Source organism: Capra hircus, chromosome 14 (assembly GCF_001704415.2).
Source record: "Capra hircus breed San Clemente chromosome 14, ASM170441v1, whole genome shotgun sequence".
NCBI lineage: Eukaryota > Metazoa > Chordata > Mammalia > Artiodactyla > Bovidae > Capra > Capra hircus.
Genome location: NC_030821.1, coordinates 43,916,369 through 43,939,266, shown reverse-complemented (window position 1 = coordinate 43,939,266; position 22,898 = coordinate 43,916,369). Strand labels below are relative to the sequence as shown.

The 22,898-nt window shown below is 39.3% G+C and overlaps 1 protein-coding gene across 2 annotated transcripts in view; it reads left to right on the top strand.

Annotated features, from left to right (window-relative positions):
- Window positions 8,451-22,898, top strand: part of PI15 (peptidase inhibitor 15) — a 36,105-nt gene continuing 21,657 nt past the window's right edge. Inside the window, exons 1-2 of one of the 2 annotated variants that reach the window (XM_005689105.3) lie at window positions 8,451-8,615; window positions 9,167-9,479. In XM_005689105.3, coding sequence (XP_005689162.1) covers window positions 9,207-9,479 — 273 coding nt within the window. In that variant the 5' untranslated portion in view covers window positions 8,451-8,615; window positions 9,167-9,206. Of the gene's footprint in view, window positions 8,616-9,139; window positions 9,480-22,898 lie in introns of both variants that reach the window. The other variant, XM_018058392.1, reaches the window with a different exon arrangement.

Genomic DNA, 22,898 nt, shown 5'->3' with positions numbered 1-22,898 from the left:
TGGGGCCATTGTGGCAATCGGACTTTGTGAAGATATGATTTATTTATTTTTATTGGAATGTAATTGCTTTACAATGTTGTGTTAGTTTCTGCTGCACAACAGAGTGAATCAGCTACATGTATACATAGATCCCCTCCCTCTTGCCCCTTCCTCCACTCCCTTACCCCACCCCTCTAGGTAATCACAGAGGAATGAGCTGAGCTCCCTGTGTCACACAGCAGGTTCCCACTCGCTCTCTGTTTAACACATGGCGATGTCTTTATGTCAATGCCAATCTCCCAATTCCCCCCCCATCCCTTCACTGCTGTGTCCACATACCTGTTCTCTGTGTCTGCATCTCTATTTCTGCCCTGGAAATAGGTCCATCTGTACCATTTTTCTAGATTCCACATATATCTGCTAATATACAATATTTGTTTTTCTTGTGAGAACATGATTTATGGGAAGCATAATGATGATTTCAGTTTATTATTTTCAGAATATTAACCCATTATGCATAATTTTACTCAACAGAATTTTTCATGACTGTTGATTACCAGATAGTCTGAGAAGGTTACTATAAAACGTCTGGAATGGCACATGCTCAAGACATAACTTAAATGCTCTTACCATTGCCCTTCACAAGGGCCTCTAATCATGTACACCTCTAATCACGGTCATTGTGAATGACAAATGATGGGCTTTGTGGTATATAATCTGCCTAATGACTCAAGGCATCCTAATACCACCATCTCATATGCTCATTTCTAAATTTTTACTGGGCAACTAATGAGACTTTCCCACAAAGTTTATCCAGACCTTCTTCACAGTGAAAGGACCAAACAGAATTGATGACTCTGGCCAGAGTGCAGATGGCTTTTGGAGAGTGTAAGTTTTTTCTGGCTGTGTGCTGAGGCCCTGGATTAGGAAAAGACCATGCTGATATAGCATTTGTTTATCAAATTTAACAAACATCTTTCGAATGCCAACTATAGGCAAAGTCTGAAATTATGGCATGAATAAGTACCTTAAAATCTCTCAGTGTACTTGACCCACAGCACAGACAGACCTTCTGGCCTTTATTTTGATATATTCTTGGCACATGGAAATAAATGGCCTGCCATTGAGTCACTGTGCTGTTCTTTTTTTTCTAGAATCAACTCTATCTTAAACATTAGGGAGAAATATATATATGTATATATATATGTAGAGAGAGAGAGAGAGAATAGAATAGAAGTTTAAGAGTTTTTCATCTCTATATGATAAGCACACAATTTCTGGATGATCCAAATATTCAAGTCATTTTTTTCTTTCATTAAATAACCAGTGCTCATACCCTAGGGCTTCCCATGTGGCTTTCCAAGTCTCTAAATTGATGTAGTATAGCTAAGCTATGATATTCTTCTTGATTCACCAGACACTTTGGGCTTAAGAATCTTGAGATTATTATTCAAGATTTCTGAAGGATATCTAGAGGAGGTAGAGAAAAATATGCACCCATTTCAAGGACTGATTAGAAAATGAAGGGGTGCCTTCCTTTTGTACTGACCCTAGAGAAACTTCACGGGAAAGAGATGGGGAAACAGTGGAAACAGTGTCAGACTTTAATTTTGGGGGGATCCAAAATCACTGCAGATGGTGACTGCAGCCATGAAATTAAAAGACGCTTACCCCTTGGAAGAAAAGTTATGACCAACCTAGATAGCATATTCAAAAGCAGAGACATTACTTTGCCAACAAAGGTCCGTCTAGTCAAGACTATGGTTTTTCCTGTGGTCATGCATGGATGCGAGAGTTGGACTGTGAAGAAGGGTGAGCGCCGAAGAATTGATGCTTTTGAACTGTGGTTTTGGAGAAGACTCTTGAGAGTCCCTTGGATTGCAAGGAGATCCAATCAGTCCATTCTGAAGGAGATCAGCCCTGGGATTTCTTTGGAAGGAACGATGCTGAAGCTGAAGCTCCAGTACTTTGGCCACCTCATGGTGAAGAGTTGACTCATTGGAAAAGACTCTGATGCTGGGAGGGATTGGGGGCAGGAGGAGAAGGGGATGACAGAGGATGAGATGGCTGGATAGCATCACTGACTCGATGGACGTGAGTTTGAGTGAACTCCGGGAGATGGTGATGGACAGGGAGGCCTGGCGTGCTGCGATTCATGGGACACGACTGAGCGACTGAACTAACTCACTAACTAGAGAAACCAAGAACTAGTGTTCACACACTTTGTTTTAAAATGACACCACAGTCCCTGAGGTGAGAGTTACTGTTGCCTCCTCTTTATCCAGGGCCATGAAACATGCACAGAAGCAACTACTACATATATGTTTTTTCAGGGCCTCATTTTCTGCATTAAAACAAAGAAAGACAAAAACACGGCCTCAAACTCAGACAAGAAGGTAGACAAGGACCTACAGACGAGGTATTTGAGGAGTGGCACTACTAAGTTATCAAGATAAAGGGGTTCAGTAAGTTAGAACTCCTGTAACATAACCAAATCCAGAGAGAGAGCCCAGCAAACTCAAATGTGGTTTCACTTTGATCTCCATCTTCACTTTTGTCATCTGTTTATTTGCTCAGTAGGTATACTTTAATCTGCACTCTTTACCAAATTAATTTGCATTAATCAATTAATGTTTACTCTAGGTTATAAATGTATATACTTTAAAAAAAGTCTAATAGTTCTATAAAGTTAAAATAAAAATGCATTAGTCTCAGTACCTCACTTCTGGTATATTTCTGCTCCCCAGAAGCAACCACTTTCACCTCTCTTATTATTTTTTAATTTAATTTTTCTGTTATATTGAGGTATAGTGGATTTATAATGTCATGTTAGTTCCAAGCATATAGCAAAGTAGTTCTGTTACACATACATCCAATCCTTTTTATATTCTTTTCCCATATCCATTACTATAGCATATTGAGTGGAGTTCCCCCTGCTGTATGGTAGGTCCTTGTTGATGACCTATTTAATATATAGTGAACTTCCCTAGTGGCTTAGACCGTAAAGAATCTGCCTGCAAAGTAAGGGACCTGGGTTCAGTCCCTGGTTTGGGAAGATCCCCTGGAGAAGGGAACGGCTACCCACTCCAGTATTCTTGCCCGGTGAATTCCATTGACAGAGGAGCCCAGTGGGCTATTGTCCATGGGATCCCAAAGAGTTGGACATGACTGAGAGACTAACACTCTCACTTTTCATATGTTAATCTCAAACTCCTAATTTATCCCTCCCCGCTCCTCTACGTTTCACCTTTAGTAACCATAAGTTTGAAAACTGTAAGTTTTCTATGTCTGTGGGTCTGCTTCTGTTTTTTAAATAAATTCATCTGTACCATTTTTTTAGATTCCACATATAAGTGATAAAATGTAATATTTGTCTTTCTCTGTCTGACTTGCTTCACTTAGTATGATGATCTCCATGTTTATGCTGCTGCAAATGGCACTATTTCATTTTTTTTTATGGCCAAGCAATATTCTATTGTATATATGAACCACTTATTTTTCCATTCATCTGTTGATGGACATTTAGGTTGCTTCCCACATTCACCACTTTTAATAGTTTCTTCTTGATAGTTTACTCCATATTTTCAATTAATATACATACTCCTTGATTAAAATAAATAGATATTTTCCAAAATTTTCCTGTGGTAGCTAGCCTTCAAGACAACCCTCAATAATTCTCATCTACTGGGTCAGGGTCTTGTATAGTCTCCTTCATCCTTGAAGAGGTCTGAGTAGCTCATGTAACCAGCAGGGCATCGTGGAAATGTTGGTGTGGGAGTGCCATAGATAGGTTGTAAAACACACTGGATCTTCTACCTTGCTCACTCAGGGATCACTCACTATGAGGAAACCAGCTTCAGTGCTGTGAGGACATTCAGGCAGCTCTGTGCAGTGGTCCATGTGGTGAGGTCCATACATGCTGGCCTCCTGCCAATAGCACCAACCTGCCAGCCAAGTGAATGAGCCCCTTTGGATGTTAATCCTCCAGCCCCATTTACGTCTTCCAGCCACATTTGACTACATTTAGTCCCAATATTTTGACTAAAACTTTATGAGAAACCCTGAGCTAGAACAATAACTAAGCTATTCTCAAATTCCTGACCCACGGAAACTGTATGAGACCATAAATATTTACTGTTGTTTTAATATCTAAGCTTTGGAATAACTTGTTTTGCAGTAGTTGATGTTACATATTTACTGTAATACAAAGTGAATGCTTAGCTCTCCTTCAAGCCCCAACCTCCTTCCCTATAAACATACACATTCACACTTCTTTCTTCCTTTTGATAACACTATTCGTTGTCCATATTATGTATATATAATTATTCATGGCAGAGTCACACAGCATTAACTTACTGAAGCCAACAGGAAAAAACAACAACAACAACAACAACAGTGGTTGAGTGTAGTTGGGACATAAAGTGTGGCCAGGGTACAGAAATAGAAACCATTGATTGAAGAAAATAAAGCTAAAAAGGTAAACTGGGGAGGGAGGTGGGAGGGAGGTTCATGTTTGGGAACGCATGTAAGAATTAAAGATTTTAAAATTAAAAAAAAAAAAAAGGTAAACTGATTTATATTCTCAAGACCCTGGTGAGGCAGATCAAGTCACTTAAAACTTGATTCTGTGGGCAATGAGAACAAAGAGACAGTTGCACGCAAATGGATGAAATGATTCAGTTCAATTTTTAAGAAGGCAAAGTGGATAATGAACAATAGGAGTGACACTAGAGTAATACTAGGGAAAGACTGTGGAATTAACTTCAAGCAGACATAATAATGATAAAAGGGGAATATATTGGCAAGACCTTTCAGGGATAAAAAATCCACATGTTTTGTAAAGCTAGTGGATGTGCAACGCAAGGTGAGAATGAATAAGGAAAGGGTGATTTGGGGTTCTGTCCTGGGGATGATAGAATAAAGCTATAATTTCTATTTATATGGCATGTCATAATCTACAAAACTTGTGTATAGTGCAGTCAGTTATTTCAAATACCTTGTGATAAATTAATATGTATTAAATAGCAAGTAGGGTTAGTATAGCAATGTTAAAAAGATCCTAACCACTACTAAATCATTTCTTTGTGAAGACACTTTATTTAGTTTTTCCTAGTCAACTTTTTCTCCTGATAAAGTAGAAGTTGACTTGTGTTTGCCTTTTTAAACATACTTGTCTATATCTATCTTTGATTCTCCCCATGTTACTATTATACACAGATGGATTTTTAAAAAGTTTATTCAGTGGGCATAAATGGATTTTTAAAACAGTTTATTCAGTGGGTATGTATATAGTGGGTTGAGCCTCTGTGTGTCTGGAAAAAGTAATTTAGATAGTACTTCTGAGACTTTGAGTGTATGAGTCACCTGAGGATCCTGATAAAGTGCAGATTCTAACTCAACAGGTCTTGGATTGAGCCCCAAATCCTGCATTTCTAACAAGCTCCCTGTGATGTCAATGCTACTAGTCCATGGAATACATTTTAATTAGAAATGTTTTATACTAAAGCCATATGTGTATCTGTACCCCCACACACTTACTCAAAGTGCTTAAGCAGTTGTGCCATTTGGGGACACATAATATATCTGATTTCAATTTTAAAACAGCAACCATTTTTGCACAGGTTTCAAGGTAGACAATAGTTGCTGCCAATTGTATATGTGTTTATTCTCAGTAATATAAGTGCATTCCATTTCTGTCTGTGTTGGCAAGCATTCCCCTAAAGGTTTCTAAACACATCAATGATCTTTTTTCAAGAAGAGCTCCATAAAGAACCACCTCATTGTTAGTTGTTCATTAGCAGTTCTTTTACTGACAACTTGGACATATGCCTCTTAATTTTGCAAGTATTTTAAAATTAAAATTACTTCCAAAGCATTTCAAATACTTCTGGCAATAACATCTGCTTGGAAGCAGAATTCTAACTCTCTTCCCACAGGTCTCTTCTTTTATGATTCCATAGCCTTGTGGGTTCTCTTAATAGTCTGAATTCCACAATATAATTCATGTGTGTTGAAAGACATCTGAAATCATTGACATGCCTCAGGGTCTCAGAATTAAGCAACTATCAGCTCTGTCCTCATGTAATTGGGCATGCTTAGGTCCATCTCAGAAATTCCTTCTTTCTCTTTCTCCTTCCGCTTTCTCTTATAGGAAACCCACTTATGGTTCAGACAAGTTCTTCAAAGGACACATTTTTATCTCTGTGGAAGTACCTCAAGTCAAACTTCAATGGATGAACAATAGCTCTTTGTATATATGACAAAGAAGTAACCTTGAAAGCAATGATTGATTTTTATGAGATTCTAAGCAAGAACTCAGTCACCCTGGAGAAAGAAAGTCTCCTGTCTGCTACTTAGGCATTGTGTGGGTACATGCATGCTCAGTCATGTCTGACTCTTTGTCACTCTATGGTCTGTAGCCCACAAGGCTCCTCTGTCCGTAGGATTTTCCAGGCAAGAATACTGGAGTGGGCTGCCATTTCCTCCTCCAGGGGTCTTCCCCACCAAGGAATTGAACCCATGACTCCTATATCTCCTGCATTGCAGGTGGATTGGTTATTAATGAGCCATCGAGGGACTTAGGCATTGAAAGTCCTTTATCCTCCTCTTTGCCAGATAGCTATAAGAGATATGTTGAAAAGGATAGACTAATCATTGGTGGCACTAATTTCTGAAAAGGTCTTGGGAATCTTTGAGTTGGATGGCCCACAGAAAATATGTTGCTTAACCTCCTATTTGATTTAGGAATCCTTAACACAGCATCTTTGAGATTCAGTCAAGGTGCCACGAGTACTTTCTGTAGGGGTGAGATCCTAGCTGGACAGCTCCAGTTGTTAAACTTCTGCAGCTGGGAGCAGTCATGAGCATTTCCTGAAGCTGCTCTGATGTTTCATACTATTCCTGCTCTCACCTTCTGTGCTCATTTCAGATGTTCTCGTCTTTTCAATTTTGCGATGTTAATTCCTATTTACTGCTTTTAGTATTGCACCTTAAAGTCTTCTCAAATTACTCAAATTTAGTTAGGAACTTAATACCAACATAGAGCAAAACCTGAACTTTGACTCATGCTATCAACATCAAAGACTATATCTCACCACTGAATTTTGAACTTCAGAAGCACTTCCAGTTTCTAACACTGTACTGCTCTCGTAAGGAATGTGATGAAGTTCATCTCACCATTGGATGCACACCTTTGCTCTCCCATTTTTAGATGCACCCATGAAGAGTTAAACTATGTGCATCAAGCCACACATATTGTTAGAGACCCAACTGGGAGTATAGCCCAGGAAAACTGGCTCACAGTCTTGGTGTGCTTCTTACCACATGACCATCATTTCTGACAAATATAAGTTCACATCGTACTCCTCCTGCTGAAACATGCAGGAGATAACACACGTTGGCAAAGTAGACTAGTCAGTGTATGTTAAGCAGATTTCTTAACTGAACAATGTGCGGTTTACAAGATTCCTGTTGCCATGGACTGAATGGCCCACATTTTGTTAATGTTATCATGACACAGGGTATTTGTGAGGGTCTTTTTAAAACAAATTGCCTTAACAGTCACATTCTTGGCTCTTGTCTCGCCAGACATAGATTTTGCTCCAATGGCATCTTTCTAAGAAGGCACTACTGACTGTTGGCAGCAGCTACTGCTGCATTTCAATTCTTCATGGCCTCTAAGCAGTGCCCTCCAATATGTTTCCTGAGAAGCTAAGCTACTCTTAGCTTAAAATTTCAACTATATGCTTCTAAACCTGAAACAGATGTTATCTTGGCTGCTGTCATTTGTCATGAGCGTCTCTCTTCGTATTATATACAAGATAGATAAAAGGCAGGTAATTTGTTGCCTCACTCTATAGAGAAAGGAAAAAAGGGAGAGAGAGTGAAACAAGAGAAAGAGATAGAGAGAGACTAAATATATAAATTAGAGGAATAAAGCCACATGGAGACAGAAAAGTACAACCACTTGAGCATCTATTATCCTAATATCATATGCTATAGTCTGGCTACTACCGACTTGCCTGGCATCTCTTTTGAATCATATTTGTGGCCACCCAGATTAACTCTGTGAGCTGTTCTTTTGATTTAATATCAGCTTGCTCTTTTCAGCTCCCATGTCATTTACTGTTTTTAAAAGAAATGTACTGCTTGTTACTCAACCTTCTGTGTTTTCAAGAACTCACAGTGCCTTTTTTTTTCCTCCTTTTTGTATGGGAACCAGGAACTAGAAAGCATTAAATGAGGAAAATTAACCACTCAGAAAAGGTGGAAGCCCAGAGAAAAAAAGGCTTGTCTTTTATGGTTTGTACTTGGTAAGCTGTGGGTGTGACTCAATTTCCTCACCACCCACATAAAAAGGTTGCCACCCAATCACTGTTTTTTCTATCCAAAACCCCTCCCCTTTGATTTTGGCTAGGAGAGACCCTAAGAAAGACTGCCCTTTCTGGACTGCTGCAGACTGTGACATATAAAAGCTGTTAGCTGCTCCTGTAGCCAGCAGCACTCAAACCTTGTAGAGTTTTGCTCTCTGAGATTTGTAATAAGACACACTCCTCTCACAAGAGTTCATGCTACAACCTAGCAAAGAACTTTACATTTTTGGAAGAATACTATATTCATTTTGGCTTTGTGCAGAGGTAAGCTATTTAGCTCAACAAGTTTATTTTGCATGCATTGCTTTTAAAGTAGCTCACATTTTTACTTTTTTAGAAGTGAGATTGGGTTATTATAACTTTTTTTGTATCTATTCTATTACTTGGTGTCCATATATGTTTGGGGGACATTATCAGCACATTCTCTGTTATTACCTGTGATGCAGTTTTCCTTTCACTCTCAAGATGAGTTTCAATTCCTTAAGTTTTCCCTCTGAAAATAAATATGCAGTAATGCATTCTGTGACTCAGGCATTTGGGGTAAATGGCTCACATTCAGTTTAGGGTGAGTAGCCATGCTGTTTATTTTTCTCTAGCTATAGGAAGTTCCTCTTAGGGGGTTGCCTCATAACACCAAGTAAAATGTATAGAGACCACTACAGGTTGTCTCCTAGGCTTGGCTTCAACATTTGTTTGGATTTTTTGAAGACAGTCAAATCAAGCACTGATTTTGTAAATTCATACCTTCTGGCCCTATTGTTGTTTTGTTCTGTTTTTTCCTTTTATAGAGCCTAACTCTACTTTTCTGCTTTAAGGCAAAGTAAACTCGTGGCCTCTTCCTCTCCACCTCTCAAAATGATAGCAATCTCTGCCGTCAGCAGTGCACTCCTGTTCTCCCTTCTCTGTGAAGCCAGTGCAGTCGTCTTACTCAATTCCACTGACTCATCCCCGCCAACCAATAATTTCACTGATATTGAAGCAGCCCTGGAAGCACAACTAGACTCTGCGGATATCCCCAAAACCAGGCGGAAGCGCTACATTTCGCAGAATGACATGATCGCCATTCTTGATTATCATAACCAAGTTCGGGGCAAAGTGTTCCCACCGGCAGCAAACATGGAATATATGGTAAGAGAAATGTGTTTTCTTTGAATTCTGAGGGAGGACGCCTCGTTTAAGGTGTATGTTGAGAGGATTTAGAGTTTGTGTGTTAAAGGATATGGGGCTTTTTGTACCTTTTATCTTAGGGGAGGTTCTGAAGTGCCTGGTATATTGAAGACTGTTCTATCACAGAATTAAAAGGGAGGGAAAGTATCTAATATTTTTGTGTGAGTTCCATAAACCTTGATGAAACAGGTCTTATATGAGAAAGAGATAGAGTGGGGTATGATGACTGATCACATTTGGAAGGTCCTCCTTAAAAAAAAAAAGTCACAGGGAACTTTTTCTGTGCTTTGTTGGTCTAATAGTCATATTTATCAACTAAAATATTTCTTGAAAATAATTTTTTTAAATTATAGGTTTTGTGTGCATGATTTATTCTCTGGGTAGGTGTCTCTTCCCTTTCTTGGACAAAGCTGCTTCTGACACTAATCTATTTGTATTCTCAGAGAACATGCTGACTTTTTCCTCCCTGTGATTTAATGCTTTGTCGTTCAGATAACGGCGAAGCCAGCACATTTGTGCACTGTTCCAACTTGCCTTGAACACATTCTTTGCTCTCTCTTAAAAACAAAACAAAACACAAAACAAAAAATAGGCTCTCTGTGTTTAAATTGTTTTACTTAGAAAGTTTTTTTTAAAGTTGATATTAAAAGAGTAGATGTCTTTTTAAAGTTTCTTAATATTTGGTTTTGAATTTATGCAAGGTTATGGTTAAACTTCCAGCACCTCCCAAGAGCAGAGCTTGGATCCTGTTTAAGGCAATGAAGACCACCAATATGGTATTCTAAGCTGGGGTGGGGGAGGTGGTATCACTAACAACTTTTTATAAGTGCTGACCTAAATTTAGGGATTTCTGTCAGTTTTTAAATTTCTTTCTTGTATTTAATTAAGCTTTTTAATTGTTGATATCATTGTCACAAGAAAAATAAAGACTTGCCAAATGTAAGAGAGTCATGGTTCATAGAAATATGATTCAGACTTTACTCAAAGGCATTTTTCTAGGATTTCTTAATGAAAGTGGAAAAGAAGATATCATTCCTTGTGTGTGAGGGGCAATATAGTCTCATAATTAAGACTGTGGAGCCCTAAATCTAAATGCTTGGGTTCGAACCTCAGTCCTGGAATTATGAGTTCATTACCTAATTCTGTTTTATTTTCATCATCTCTAACGTGAAGATAAAAGTATTATCTGCCACAAGGGATTATTATGGGGAATGTATGAGCTGAGGGGTAGAACAATTAGACTAGATCCTACAGAAAAATAATGTTCAAGAAACATTAGTTTTTCTGGGTGCCTGCAAACTTACTGAGAAACATGCCCAGTGAAAACCTGTTCAAGATCTAAAAATAGGAGCAGTTACTCACATTGAACAGGTGTTTCTAGAAGTGATGTCCACATATAGAAACGAGAGGAATAAACGTGTTTTCAAGCATCACACATTTTATGATGCATAAGATTCTGTGCAAGCTCAGAAAGGTATGCTCTCCAGACTGCAGGTTTAGGGAGTACTACTTGATGGTGATCACGTCACTATGCAGACTAAGGCGAGGATCAAGACAAATGAACTGGCTTTGGAGAGAAACTCATCTTGGTTGAAATCCTAACTGTGCTGCTTGTTTTGTGGCCTTGTGCAAGTTGCTTAATATACATAAGACTGAAGTTCCTTCTCTGTAAAACGGGAACAGCAATTTATACAAGAGCCAATCAATATGTAGTGTCATTTATTATTTCAAGAGGGATGATCATGAATAATACGTAAGGTACAACACAGTGGAAATGCATTTAAAAAGCCATATTTTTCCAGTTATGTTTTCCCCCACTGATCACAAATTGATTCCACATGCAATTATTAAATTGCTTCTATAAGCCGAAGATTTGGTTAATTGTTTCCATAGATGATCTCATTTGATAGCTCATAGTCTCCCTGTGAGGGTAAGATTATGATCCTCATTTTACAAATGAGATCATTTAGGCCCAGAAAAGTTAATGACTAGGCAAAGGTGGTTTGGAAAATGAATAGTATCACCAGAATTATAATTTAGGTCTGTGCAGTTTCAAAGCCTATGCTTGTACTCGGGGGCATCTTTCCATTTGTTAGATTGAGCAAATACTACATTGGGGGAACTACTGGAGGTGCTAGGATATCTGTTTCCTCCTTTATGGTGCCAGCTGAAATCATATAGTTTTCGTATTCGGTTTGACATCCCTTTATTATTATTTGCTTTTGAACTAGGGGAGCCACTATATATGATTTATTTTGTAAGAACCAGATACAATGCTAGTTGTATGGTAAATGCTTTGTAAATCTTCCTCCACTTAGTAAGGGTGCCCCTGGTGCCTCAGATGGTAAAGAATCTGCCTGCAATGCAGGAGACCCAGGTTCGATCCCTGGACTGGGAAGATCCTCTGGAGAAGGGAATGGCAACCCACTCCAGTATTCTTGCCTGAAAAATTCCATGGACAGAGGAGCCTGGTGGGCTATAGTCTACCAAAGGGGTACAAAGAATCAGACACAACTGAGAGACTAACACTTCCACTTCCACTTCCTCTTCACTTAGTAAAGAATGAAAAACAGTAGTATAGTACTATACTATAAAGTAAAGTAACATTGTCTCAAGTTGTCATGTAAATACTCCATATAGGTCATCACACATATATTTATTCACTTACTTGTTTATTGAGCATTTACTATATGTGAGACACTATTCTAAACACCCAGGATAAATTTGTGAATAAAATAGATACTCCTTGGCTCCTGGGTGAGGATTCAGACAATAAACAAGATCAACAAATTACATAGTATGTCAGAAAGTGATAAGTTTATGAAGAAAAATAAAGCAGGTTGAGGTTTGGATATTTCAGAGTGTAATTATGAAGGGCTCCCTTAGAATGTCCTAGAGTAAGGGGAGGAGGGAGCCACAAGGATAGATGAGGGAAGACTCTTCCAGACAGAAGGAAGAGCATGGGTAAAGCCTCTAAGGTTGGGGGGAGGGGAGCAGTTAGAAAAACATGGTCAGTTTAGTGAATTTCTGTCTCTGTGGGGCTACCCAGGGGGCTCAGTGTTAAAGAATCCACTGCCAACACAGGAGATGTGGGCTTGATCCTTGGGTCAGGAAGATCCCCTGGAGAAGGAAATGGCAACCCACTCCAGTACTCTTGCCTGGAAAATCCCATAAGCAGAGGAGCCTGGTGGGCTATAGTCCATGGAGTTGCAAAACAATCAGACATGACTTAGCAAATAAATAACAACAAAAGTCTCTATGAATAAATGGACCAGCTGAAATAATTCACTGGATCCCTCATGCAGACTCAGAGAAACTTTGAGGGAAGTAAAGCTTTGAGGTCAGAGCAGGAATGTAATCGACTTTAACCCCCAGGTCAGGTGAAAAATACAAATCTCAGTTGAACAAGGCTACTTTTAATTTGTTTAACATTGCTTTGGATTGTGAACAATTTGGAAGTACGTTCCATTCCTAACCTCAAGTATAGGCCTCAGAAACTGAGGATACTTATCTCACGGTTGCTCCAAACTCTGTGTTCCAACTGTCCCCCTCGGTGGGTGATAGTACCGTGGGACCCTCACAGAGGATGTTCTTCAGCTCATGTCCCATTCTAATTGCACCAGCCTGATCTGAAATCACCTTCATTCACAACTTTTCTAAGACTTTTCCCGTGCTATTTCCTCACCTTCTACTGTCTTCTCCTTAACTTGTGTGTGCTCAGCTGTGTCCTTCTCTTTGCGACCCCATACCAGACTCCTCTGTCCATGGGGTTTCCCAGGTAAGAATACTGGAGTGGGTGGCCATTTCCTTCTTCAGGGGATCTTACTGACCCAGGAATCAAACCCAAATCTCCTGTGTTCTTTAAGAATGATTTGTTCTTTATTGACACTTCCTATATTCACAGCCATATTTGATCTCTCCTTTGAGTCACTGTAACCTATTATGCCTATCATACTGCTGTCATCAAAATCAGGTCCAATTTATAGTTATTTGTGTATTTCCTGCAAACTTCCTAATTTTAAGCTTTTATTTTCTTGGTAAATTTCTTGTGTACAAACAGTAATCAAACATTATTTGGTGAATTTATTTGAAATTGCTATGAATTGTTATATGCTTATAACTTGGATTAATTTTGATATTATTATTTATAACTAAAGTTCACTCATCATTTATAATAATATTTTATCTTGTGCACCTAAAATACAAGTTTTTCAAAATTTGAAAAAAGAAATCCCCTTAAATTAACTGATTTTATCTTCTTCAAGTAGTTGATTATGTTCATATATACTTGAGTCAATTAAGTGGACACAATTTGAACATGAGATTGGTGACATTCATATTATAGTGTATAATATTTTCTTTGGGTATATTGGCCATGATTTTAGTGAAAAGCACATACTTAGAAATATTTAATTTTCCAAACACTGTATCCTGTCAAAAAATAATAGATAGAGTTTAAGATATGCAAGTCAAACTCTTGGCTTCCACTCTACAATTAGTTTCTTGACAAATTTCCAGAGCTTCTTGGACACCAGCTGTTTCTCATTCTTCCTAAGGGCAACTTAAACTATGACTCTAAACCACAAACCACACTAGTTTCTCAGAATACGAATCATCCTTAAAAGAATAAGATTACAAGACTCACACATGGAGTAAAATTTGTAGGATATTTCTTGAATTTAAGTCAATTGAATGAATTTTTTAAAATGTGAAGTCCTTTTGTGAGAGGATAAGAGCCAAAGATAACAGAAATCTTTGTATTTAAAGTGTAAACAAAACAGGAAAAACAAGCAGGGAGGAAAAAAAAAAGAAAACCCTAAGCACACTGTAAGACGCAATACAAAGTGAAATGAAGTGAAGTTGCTCAGTCGTGTCTGACTCTTTGCGACCCCGTGGACTGTAGCCTACCAGGCTCCTCCCTCCATGGGATTCTCCAGGCAAGAGTACTGGAGTGGGTTGCCATTTCCTTCTCCAGGGGATCCTCCTGACCCAGTGATCGATCCTGGGTCTCCCGCATTCCAGGCAGACGCTTTAACCTCTGAGCCATCAGTGTAAGACACTGCTGTGTAAGACTGATGTAATAAAACAGTACAGACAAATACCAAAATACCATGGAGAAGTCACAGAAAGAAGAGGTAATCTATAGTTGCAAAATCATGAAAGGCTCTTTGGAGGAAGGGTATTTGAAATAGATGCTCAGGAAGGGGCAGGATTGACTGTTACAGTAAGTAAATCAATACATGAACAAAATCACCAGGAGAGATAAAGCATAGCACATTATCCATGTTGTCAAGGATTTTGAAAACAGATTGAGGATCACTTAATACAAGAGCAATTAGGGAGGCCGTGGAGGCCGTGGAGGCCTTATATCTGGGTCAAAGGTGCAGAGAAAGGTGGCACCTGGCAATTGAGGGAGTTTAGATTGGCTGTGAAGATCAGCCAAGAATTAGCAACCATTGAATCAGTGGGGCCATTCTTTTAGTAAGGAGGAGCTGTGCCTATGAACTACTTCCATTAGCTGTTCATACCTGTCAAAGTGTGTAGATGTAGGCGTCTGGCTTCTCCTTTGCTGTTGTTTTAGTCACTAAGGGGTGTAGGATTCTTTTGCAACCCCATGGTCTGTAATCTGCCAGGCTCTTCTGTCCATGGGATTTCCCAAGCAAGAAGAATACTGGAGTGGGCTACCATCTCCTTCTCCAGGGGATTTTCCTGACCCAGGGATCGAACCTGTGTATCCTGCCTTAGCAGGTGAATTCTTTACCACTGAGCCACCAGGGAGCAGTCTTCATAGATGGTAGAGAGTGGTGGAAAGACAGGTAGGGGACAGCATGAAGATAATGATGGATATGAGCTAAAACCTTAAAACTAAAAAAAGCATAATGTAATTTCAAGAAGCCAAAGTTGCTAAATTGATAATATGGCCAATTTTGTTTGTTTGGCGCCTGCAAATATTACTTGCAGAGCTAAGGGAATAAGTCTTCCTATATTTTTCTGGAGAAGAGAAAAATACTAGTTTCCAAGTCACAGCAGGTGGTAAAGTTACAGAAAGCATGACTCAAATGAGTGAATGGAGAAGAGATTAATCTGTCCTCAGAAACAGCACAATAAAGTATTGGCCTACAGTAATTTATGTCTTGAGAATAAGGAAAAACTCAAGTTTTGTTTATTTGGGCTTCATGTGGAAGAAAATGTAGATGATATAAATGACTTTTTTCCCTTTATTCAATAGTTGACTAAACATCTGTGATGTCTATCCTTATCTTTTTTTTCTTTTTTAAGGAAATCATATACTGTACTAGATGGCACATTTTCTCTCATTTGGGAAGGATAACTCAATTTCCCCTTTATAAACATGAGTAACTTGAGGTGTCTAACCAATTTTTTTTTTCAATGAATGCTTTTCTGACCACTAGAAAGCCTCCTGAGAATGTTGCCAGCCAACAGGGAAGTGAGAAAGACTGCTGACAGGAAGGCATTTCTCCAGCACATTTGAAACTCCACATTCCTGTTCTCCTACATGTAGAACCTTTTAAGTGTCTTGGCTTCAAATGGAGACCAGGCACATTTTACAGGAATTTTCTCCCCAGGTACACGTTGTGTAGCGTTTCTAAGTTAATATTGCTTATATATGAATGTTCAGCTCTGCACTTGTGTAGCCAGCTGAAGGCAAGGACATTTTTGTTTGTGATTGTTTTAAATACAGGCTCCAAGAAGTGCAAATGTGAAAACGTTATCATGATGTGATTCAGAGCCTCATCATGCTTGGTAGAAGAGCTTAGAATCACATATAGGCTACATATGTGTGGACCATATTTCCTAGTACTCAACATTGCTTTTTCTGGTGGCAAATAATATTTGACCACATGCCACGGTATAGGAAATGATTTTATTACATTTCTGCTATTCGTTGGTGTTGTTCAGTCGCTAAGTTGTGTCTGACTCTTTGCGACCCCATGGACTATAGCATGCCACCCTCCTCTGCCCTTCACTACCTCCTGAGGTTTGCTCAGGTTCATGTCCATTGAGTCGGTGATTCTATCTAAACACTTCATCCTCTGCTGCTCCCTTCTCCTTTTGCCTTTTGACTATTTGTAGAACCTAGAATCATTTCTGTCCCACAGAGAACACTCAGTCAAAACCTGTGTAACAACTGAATGACATCTTCTAACTTTTGCTGGGCATTCCATGTAAAGAGCATGTAAGTATGGCGCTCCACTCTGCTGGGCAGGAGTCACTCAGTATTCAGTCCCTCATCCGCAATATGTATTTATGTGCCTGACAGGCTGAGGGATTCAATGGGGAGCAAAAAGACACTTTTTTATAGGAAGTACTGTGAAAACAGAAAAGCAAGTGGGCAAAGCAGCAAGCTGAGTGCTAAAGTAGAATAAATAAAGGGTACTTTGGGATCACAAGGCACATACCTAGCCCAAACTTGGACTGGGCTAGAGAGGCAGGGAAGACTTCCAAGAGGAAATGATTTCAAATATTAAATATGAAAATAAATAAAAGTTGTGCAGGCAGGAGTTGGAAAAAGGCAATGGGTGGTAGGTGAGGAAGGGTGTTCTGAGAAGGTGAACATACTTTGAAGGATAAAATTCAGTGTGGCTTGGATGTAGAGGATAAAATAAAAAGTGATATTTGATGGGGCTGGGAAGGTAAGCAGAAATTTGAATTTTATTCAAAGATCAAGGCAAGTGGTTGAGGGTTTTAAGTTATGGAATTAATTTGCCTTTCAGAAGGGTCATTCTGGCTTTAGGTTGAAAGAGGGATTGGAGAGAGGCAGAAGTAACAACATACTCAAGAGACCATTATAATCGCCTGCGGGGGGAAGAATTGGCCTTAGTGATGCTTAAGGTCATAGGGACAAAATGAATTTGGGCCTTGAATCAGTAGGGGTGAGGGATTCATATGAAGAAGTGGCATGAGGGTTTATATTGGGGGGCAGCCATGGAGGATACCTCTGTTTTTGACTAAGATAATTAAGTTTCCCTGAGTTGGAGAAAACAAAATAAAGTGCAGGTTTCTGGTAGTCATTCGGTAGCTGAAGTTTTGTCATCCAGGATGCACATCTAGAGAGGTTGAAAATAGTAGCTAGTGTGTGGGAGGGAACATTCTTTCAAAACAAAGCATTTGGGATGGGAGTTATGCTTTGGTAATCAGAATGGACCACTTTACATAATGGGGTAGTGTCATGGAGACAGCATGGATGGATGATTTTATGTCTGGGAATCTACTCAATTTTTGCAAGAAAGTTTCATGTATCTTTATTTATTTATTTATTTGTTTTTTAGAATCAGTGCTGAGCCTTAAATCAACATGAATCCAAATCTATTTTGGAGGGCTGGATAGCGCCAGGTCCATCTAGTCTTTCTGACTTACTCAGCATAAGGTTTTGGGGGAAAATTAATCAAAGGACTTCAGAAAAATAGAAGTTGACTAGTCTGGCTAGTCTGGTGTACTGAATTTAATGTATCTGAAAATGATTTAATAGTCAATGACCATTAAATAGTTATGGACTTGAGATGTTTAATTGTCTATGAGAATTTCTAAACAATGTGTGGGAGGAAGTCAGGGAAGATAAAGACTAACAGTTTAAAGTGGTCAAGAGAAATGTCTGGCATAAAATACATCATGGACTGAGGTTTGGAGGGATATGATTTGAATGTTTCCAGTCCATGTTACCCATAGGGTCTAAAATCAAAAAGATTTTAGCATCCAAAAGCATATTTTTTGACACAAATATGGAAGAATGCCCCCGAAGTTGTGTGTTTAGACTAGACTTTTCATGACTCTTAAAATTTCACATCACATACTCCCAACTGAAACAGTCCAGAAATGTTGCTTAAGGGCACAATCTTTTTTTTTATCCTACAAAGTGCATCAAATTCACATTTCATAATTTCATTAAATATGAGTGTTCTACCCAATCTGCCTCTGCATTCCAGGGAGAGCATGTTTTCAGCAAGCAGTAGGTAGGTGGAAAGGCATTTGAATTCTAACTAAGTGGGCAATAGCAAGATACAGGGTTTACGTGAGTATCATAAGACAGTTTAACAATGAAGAAGTCAGGTTTTAGATGACTGTAACACTGAGTTGGTAAAAAAAATTAACCACACATGAAAATGTCTTCCTGGCATATAAGTACAGTATTAAATGATAGCTGGTAGGTAGTAACTTCCTGCAAAAGGAGGACTATTGCTAGAATCCATCAATAAGTGGTCTTAAAATTTAAAGATAAATCATATGTTAAAGAGGGATTTAAGGAAGGGAGTTATTACATTTTAAAACTCTGAAACGTTCTCTAATTTTTATCTTCCACTGTTTGATGTTATTTTCCTGGAAGCAAGGTCCTTATTATCTATATTCAGTTCTGTTTCTGATTAGTTAGTTGCTTCAGGGTTTATCTGTTTTCACCTTATCAGATTGCTTGCTAAATTTAAAGCTTGATGTCTCTTAAACTTCAGGCTGCCAGATATCATGATTGAAAATGCACCTCACTTTGTCTCCCATTTTAGGCAGCTTTCTAGCTCACAGACCACAACTCTTCCAGTGTCTGGTCTTCCGATAATAATATTTACCATTCTGTACAACCTGCCCTGCTAAAACTGTGCTAAATTCTTTTTAGTCACTATCTCGCCTAACCTTCAGAGCAGTCTTGTGAAATGGGAACAATTTTCTTCATTTAGAGACAGGAAATTTGAAGTTTGGACAGTGTAAGTAGCTTCCCCAAGGTCACAGAGCAAGTAAACCAAAATGATGAGAGCGCATTTCTGTCTGACAGCAAAGCCCATGCTTTAAGAGACTATACAGTACACACTCCCCTCCATGTGTTCATCTCCTGCTCTTGAGCCCACTGGCTTGGGAATGTCTCCACATGCATTTTATCTGAGGACATCACTGAATATTAGAAAGTATTTCTTCATGTGGAATCAAATCTTGCTTCCTGTACTCTTTCTAACCTTGGCAGCCACATAGGAAAACTGTATTATGATAGTGTTTCAAGTCTTTGAAGGCTATGAGCATCCATGCATTAGACCTTGACCCCCAATCACCTAGCTCTTTCTAACCCTCCAGGCTTTTTGTGCTAAATACCTATACACACTATCTCTTTCACCCAGAGTATGGCCAGCATAGGGAAGGTGGCATAAAGATATTTGCCTTTTGAAAATCCTGGAAAAGGTAAAAAGTTGTGCCATTAAGGAAATGGAAAATCAAGTCTCCCCCGCTCCCCTCCACCCCTTACATTACGCATACACACAGGAATGGTGCCAGTTAGATCATCTTGGGGTCTGCAAGCAGCTTGGCTCTGAGCAAGGAATGCCTTTTACTAGGCTGTTGTCCTTGGTTGGGTTCCAACATGTGTGTTCTCTATTTTTTCTGTAAGAGATGTATCTATTTGCATAATAAACATGTCTGAATAAATAGTTGGCCTTTTTCATGACGGTTGACTTTCTTTTGGTTTACTTATTTTTAAATTAGTTTTTATTGGAGCATAGTTGCTTTACAATGTTGTGTGCTCTTCTGGCAGTGAGGTGCATAGAAGTGACATGACCTGACCGGCACAGAGTAGTGATGACAAGTTAGTCTCCATTCATTCTACTTCTGTGGCTGCATCCTTTCACATTAGGCTGGCAGATGAGGTACAACATGCTCCTGCTGAGTCATCTCATATTCTCATGAACTAAACTGCTTATAGATTAAATGTGTCTTTTAAATACAGAGTCAACATTATTATCATGGAAAAGGATCGCCTTACCTTTAAAATGTTTTATCTGTTCCTTCTCTAAGATTTCGGACTCTCAGAATGTTATGTGTGTGTCACTTCTGATATATCATTTAATAAAGGCATTTAGAGTTCCCTTTGATTCCGAATAAGCCACATGAGCCTCATCTGTTCTCTCTGTTCACATCCTTGTCACCACGGACTATGTTCCCTCCTCCTGGAACTGTCATGCTCAGAATGAATGATGTTGTCTTATTTGCATAGCAGCAAACAGGATGGTTTCATTACCTCTCTTATTCACAATTCTGTCTTTCATGAAGGTACAGAGCAAACCGCCTCACAGAGCTTAGCAGTCAGTATCAGTGACAACCAGTCATTTTCCTGATGAAAGGCTATGTTTATTTTTTTTTTTTATCAAATCTTGGATTAATAACGTCCAAGAGCCGAGTGGAAGGAGGGCTTCCCTCATAGCTCAGTTGGTAAAGAATCTACCTGCAGTGCGAGAGACCCTAGTTCGATTCCTGGGTGAGGAAGATCTGCTGGAGAAGGGATAGGATACTCACTCCAGTATTCTTGGGCTTCCCTTGTGGTTCAGTTGGTAAAGAGTCCACCTGCAATGTGGGAGACCTGGGTTCGATCCCGGGGTTGGGAAGAACCCCAGAGAAGGGAAAGGCTATCCACTTTAGTATTCTGGCCTGGAGAATTCCATGGACTGTATAGTTCATGGAGTTGCAAAGAGAGGAAGGACACTGTTCTAAGTCCTTTTAAATGAAAACTAACTTCTAGAAATGTCCCCCTTTTCCCAAATCTCTTCTGTGGTGTATGTATGGGGGTGCAGGAGCAGGGTGCGGTGAGTAGGAGTGGGATAGAAAAGGGGAGGCCCAAAGTCCTCAGCAATCAGAATGACACTCCACTGGATAAGCTTTAAACTATCATTTCTAACCGGAAGAACACAGAACAACTTTGTAAGCACACATTCAAGGTCTCCAACTCGGAAATGTTGATTCACTGAGTCCAGGATTGGGCTGGGGATCTGCTTTTTCAAAAAGTTTCCATTGGAGACCCTGGAGTGATTTCCCAGGTGAGAGAAAATATCTGAGATCATGATTTAGGACATAAAACTGAGCTGAGAAAAATATTTTGTGGTTCAAATATCCATTTATTTATCAAGAGACTAGAAGAATGAATATGCTAAACCAAAAGAATTATTCCAGTGATAATTTCTATATTATCACAAAATTTCACTTGAATACTCACTCAGCACTCATTTTCATAAGACATCCTGTGGTCACTGTGGGTGAGCTACAGATGTCTGCAGTGTGGAATGACACTTATTTGGGAATATACATGATTGACTAAGGATGCTTCTAAAGAAGCAAACTTTTAAGTAGCACATTTTTTGGAAGTGGCTTTATAACATACATTGTATATGGATAATGGGTAATGTATTATATTACATACTAATTAATTTATATAATGTATTGTAATTTATGATTTTTCACTTATTTGTTTGGTAGGGCTTCCCAGGTGGCTTAGTGGTAAAGAATCTGTCTGTCAATGCAGGAGACACAGGAGATGTAGATTCAATCTCTGGGTCGGGAAGATCCCCTGTAATAGGAAATGGCAACCCACTCTAGTATTCTTGCCTGGAGAATTCCATGGACAGAGGAGCCTGGCAGGCTACAGTCCATGGGGTTAAAAAGAGTTGGACACAACTTAGAAACTAAACAAGTAATTCTTTAACTTGTCTATCTCTTCCCTAAACTATAAGGCAGAGTCCATATCAGTCTTGCTGACTGTTGAATTCACAATACCCAGTGCCTCCCAATAAATACTCAGTTACTAGCTGCCTAGATTAATGAATCTTGGCTCAGACAGTACAGTGTCTGCCTGCAGTGTGGGAGATCTGGTTTCATTCCCTGGGTTGGGAAGATTCCCTGGAGAAGGAAATGGCAACCCACTCCAGTATTCTTGCCTGGGAAATCCCATGGACAGAGGAGCCTTGTGGGCTACAGTCCATGAAGTTGCAAAGAGTTGGACATGACTGAGCAACTAATACTATTGGTTGATCTGGAAATTTGCATTTCTTACATTTTCCACTGTTGATAAAAAAACAGCATCCCCATCTGGGAAGTTTGGTATAAGGAGGTTTGGGGCCAAGGTATCTCCAAGGTGACTGTTTCTTGCCACCATTCATGTGTACTAAGATCACTTATCTACAGAAGTGTGTTGAGACAATGATAATTCCCATTGGAGTTCACAAACTATAGGCCCATCAACCATTCCAATTAGTAGTCATGTTTAACTTCCTCTGCAACTGTTGAACTGTAGAGAATTTTACATTTAAAAAAGCTATTCGGGAACAAGAATCCACCTGCAATGTGGGAGGCCTGGGTTTAATCCCTGGGTTGGGAAGGTCACCTGAAGGAGGGCATGGCAACCCACTCCATTATTCTTGCCTGGAAAATCCCCACGGACAGAGGAGCCTGTCGGGCAACAGTCCATGGGATCCCAGAGTTGAACACAACTTAGTGACTAAGTGCAGCACAGAGGTGGGTACATTTCATATACACATCAGGATTTCTACATTATCCTGGAAAGCTGCAACATTTATAGCCATTATGCCCTCTCTCTACGTGTCAGCATCCGGTTAAAAA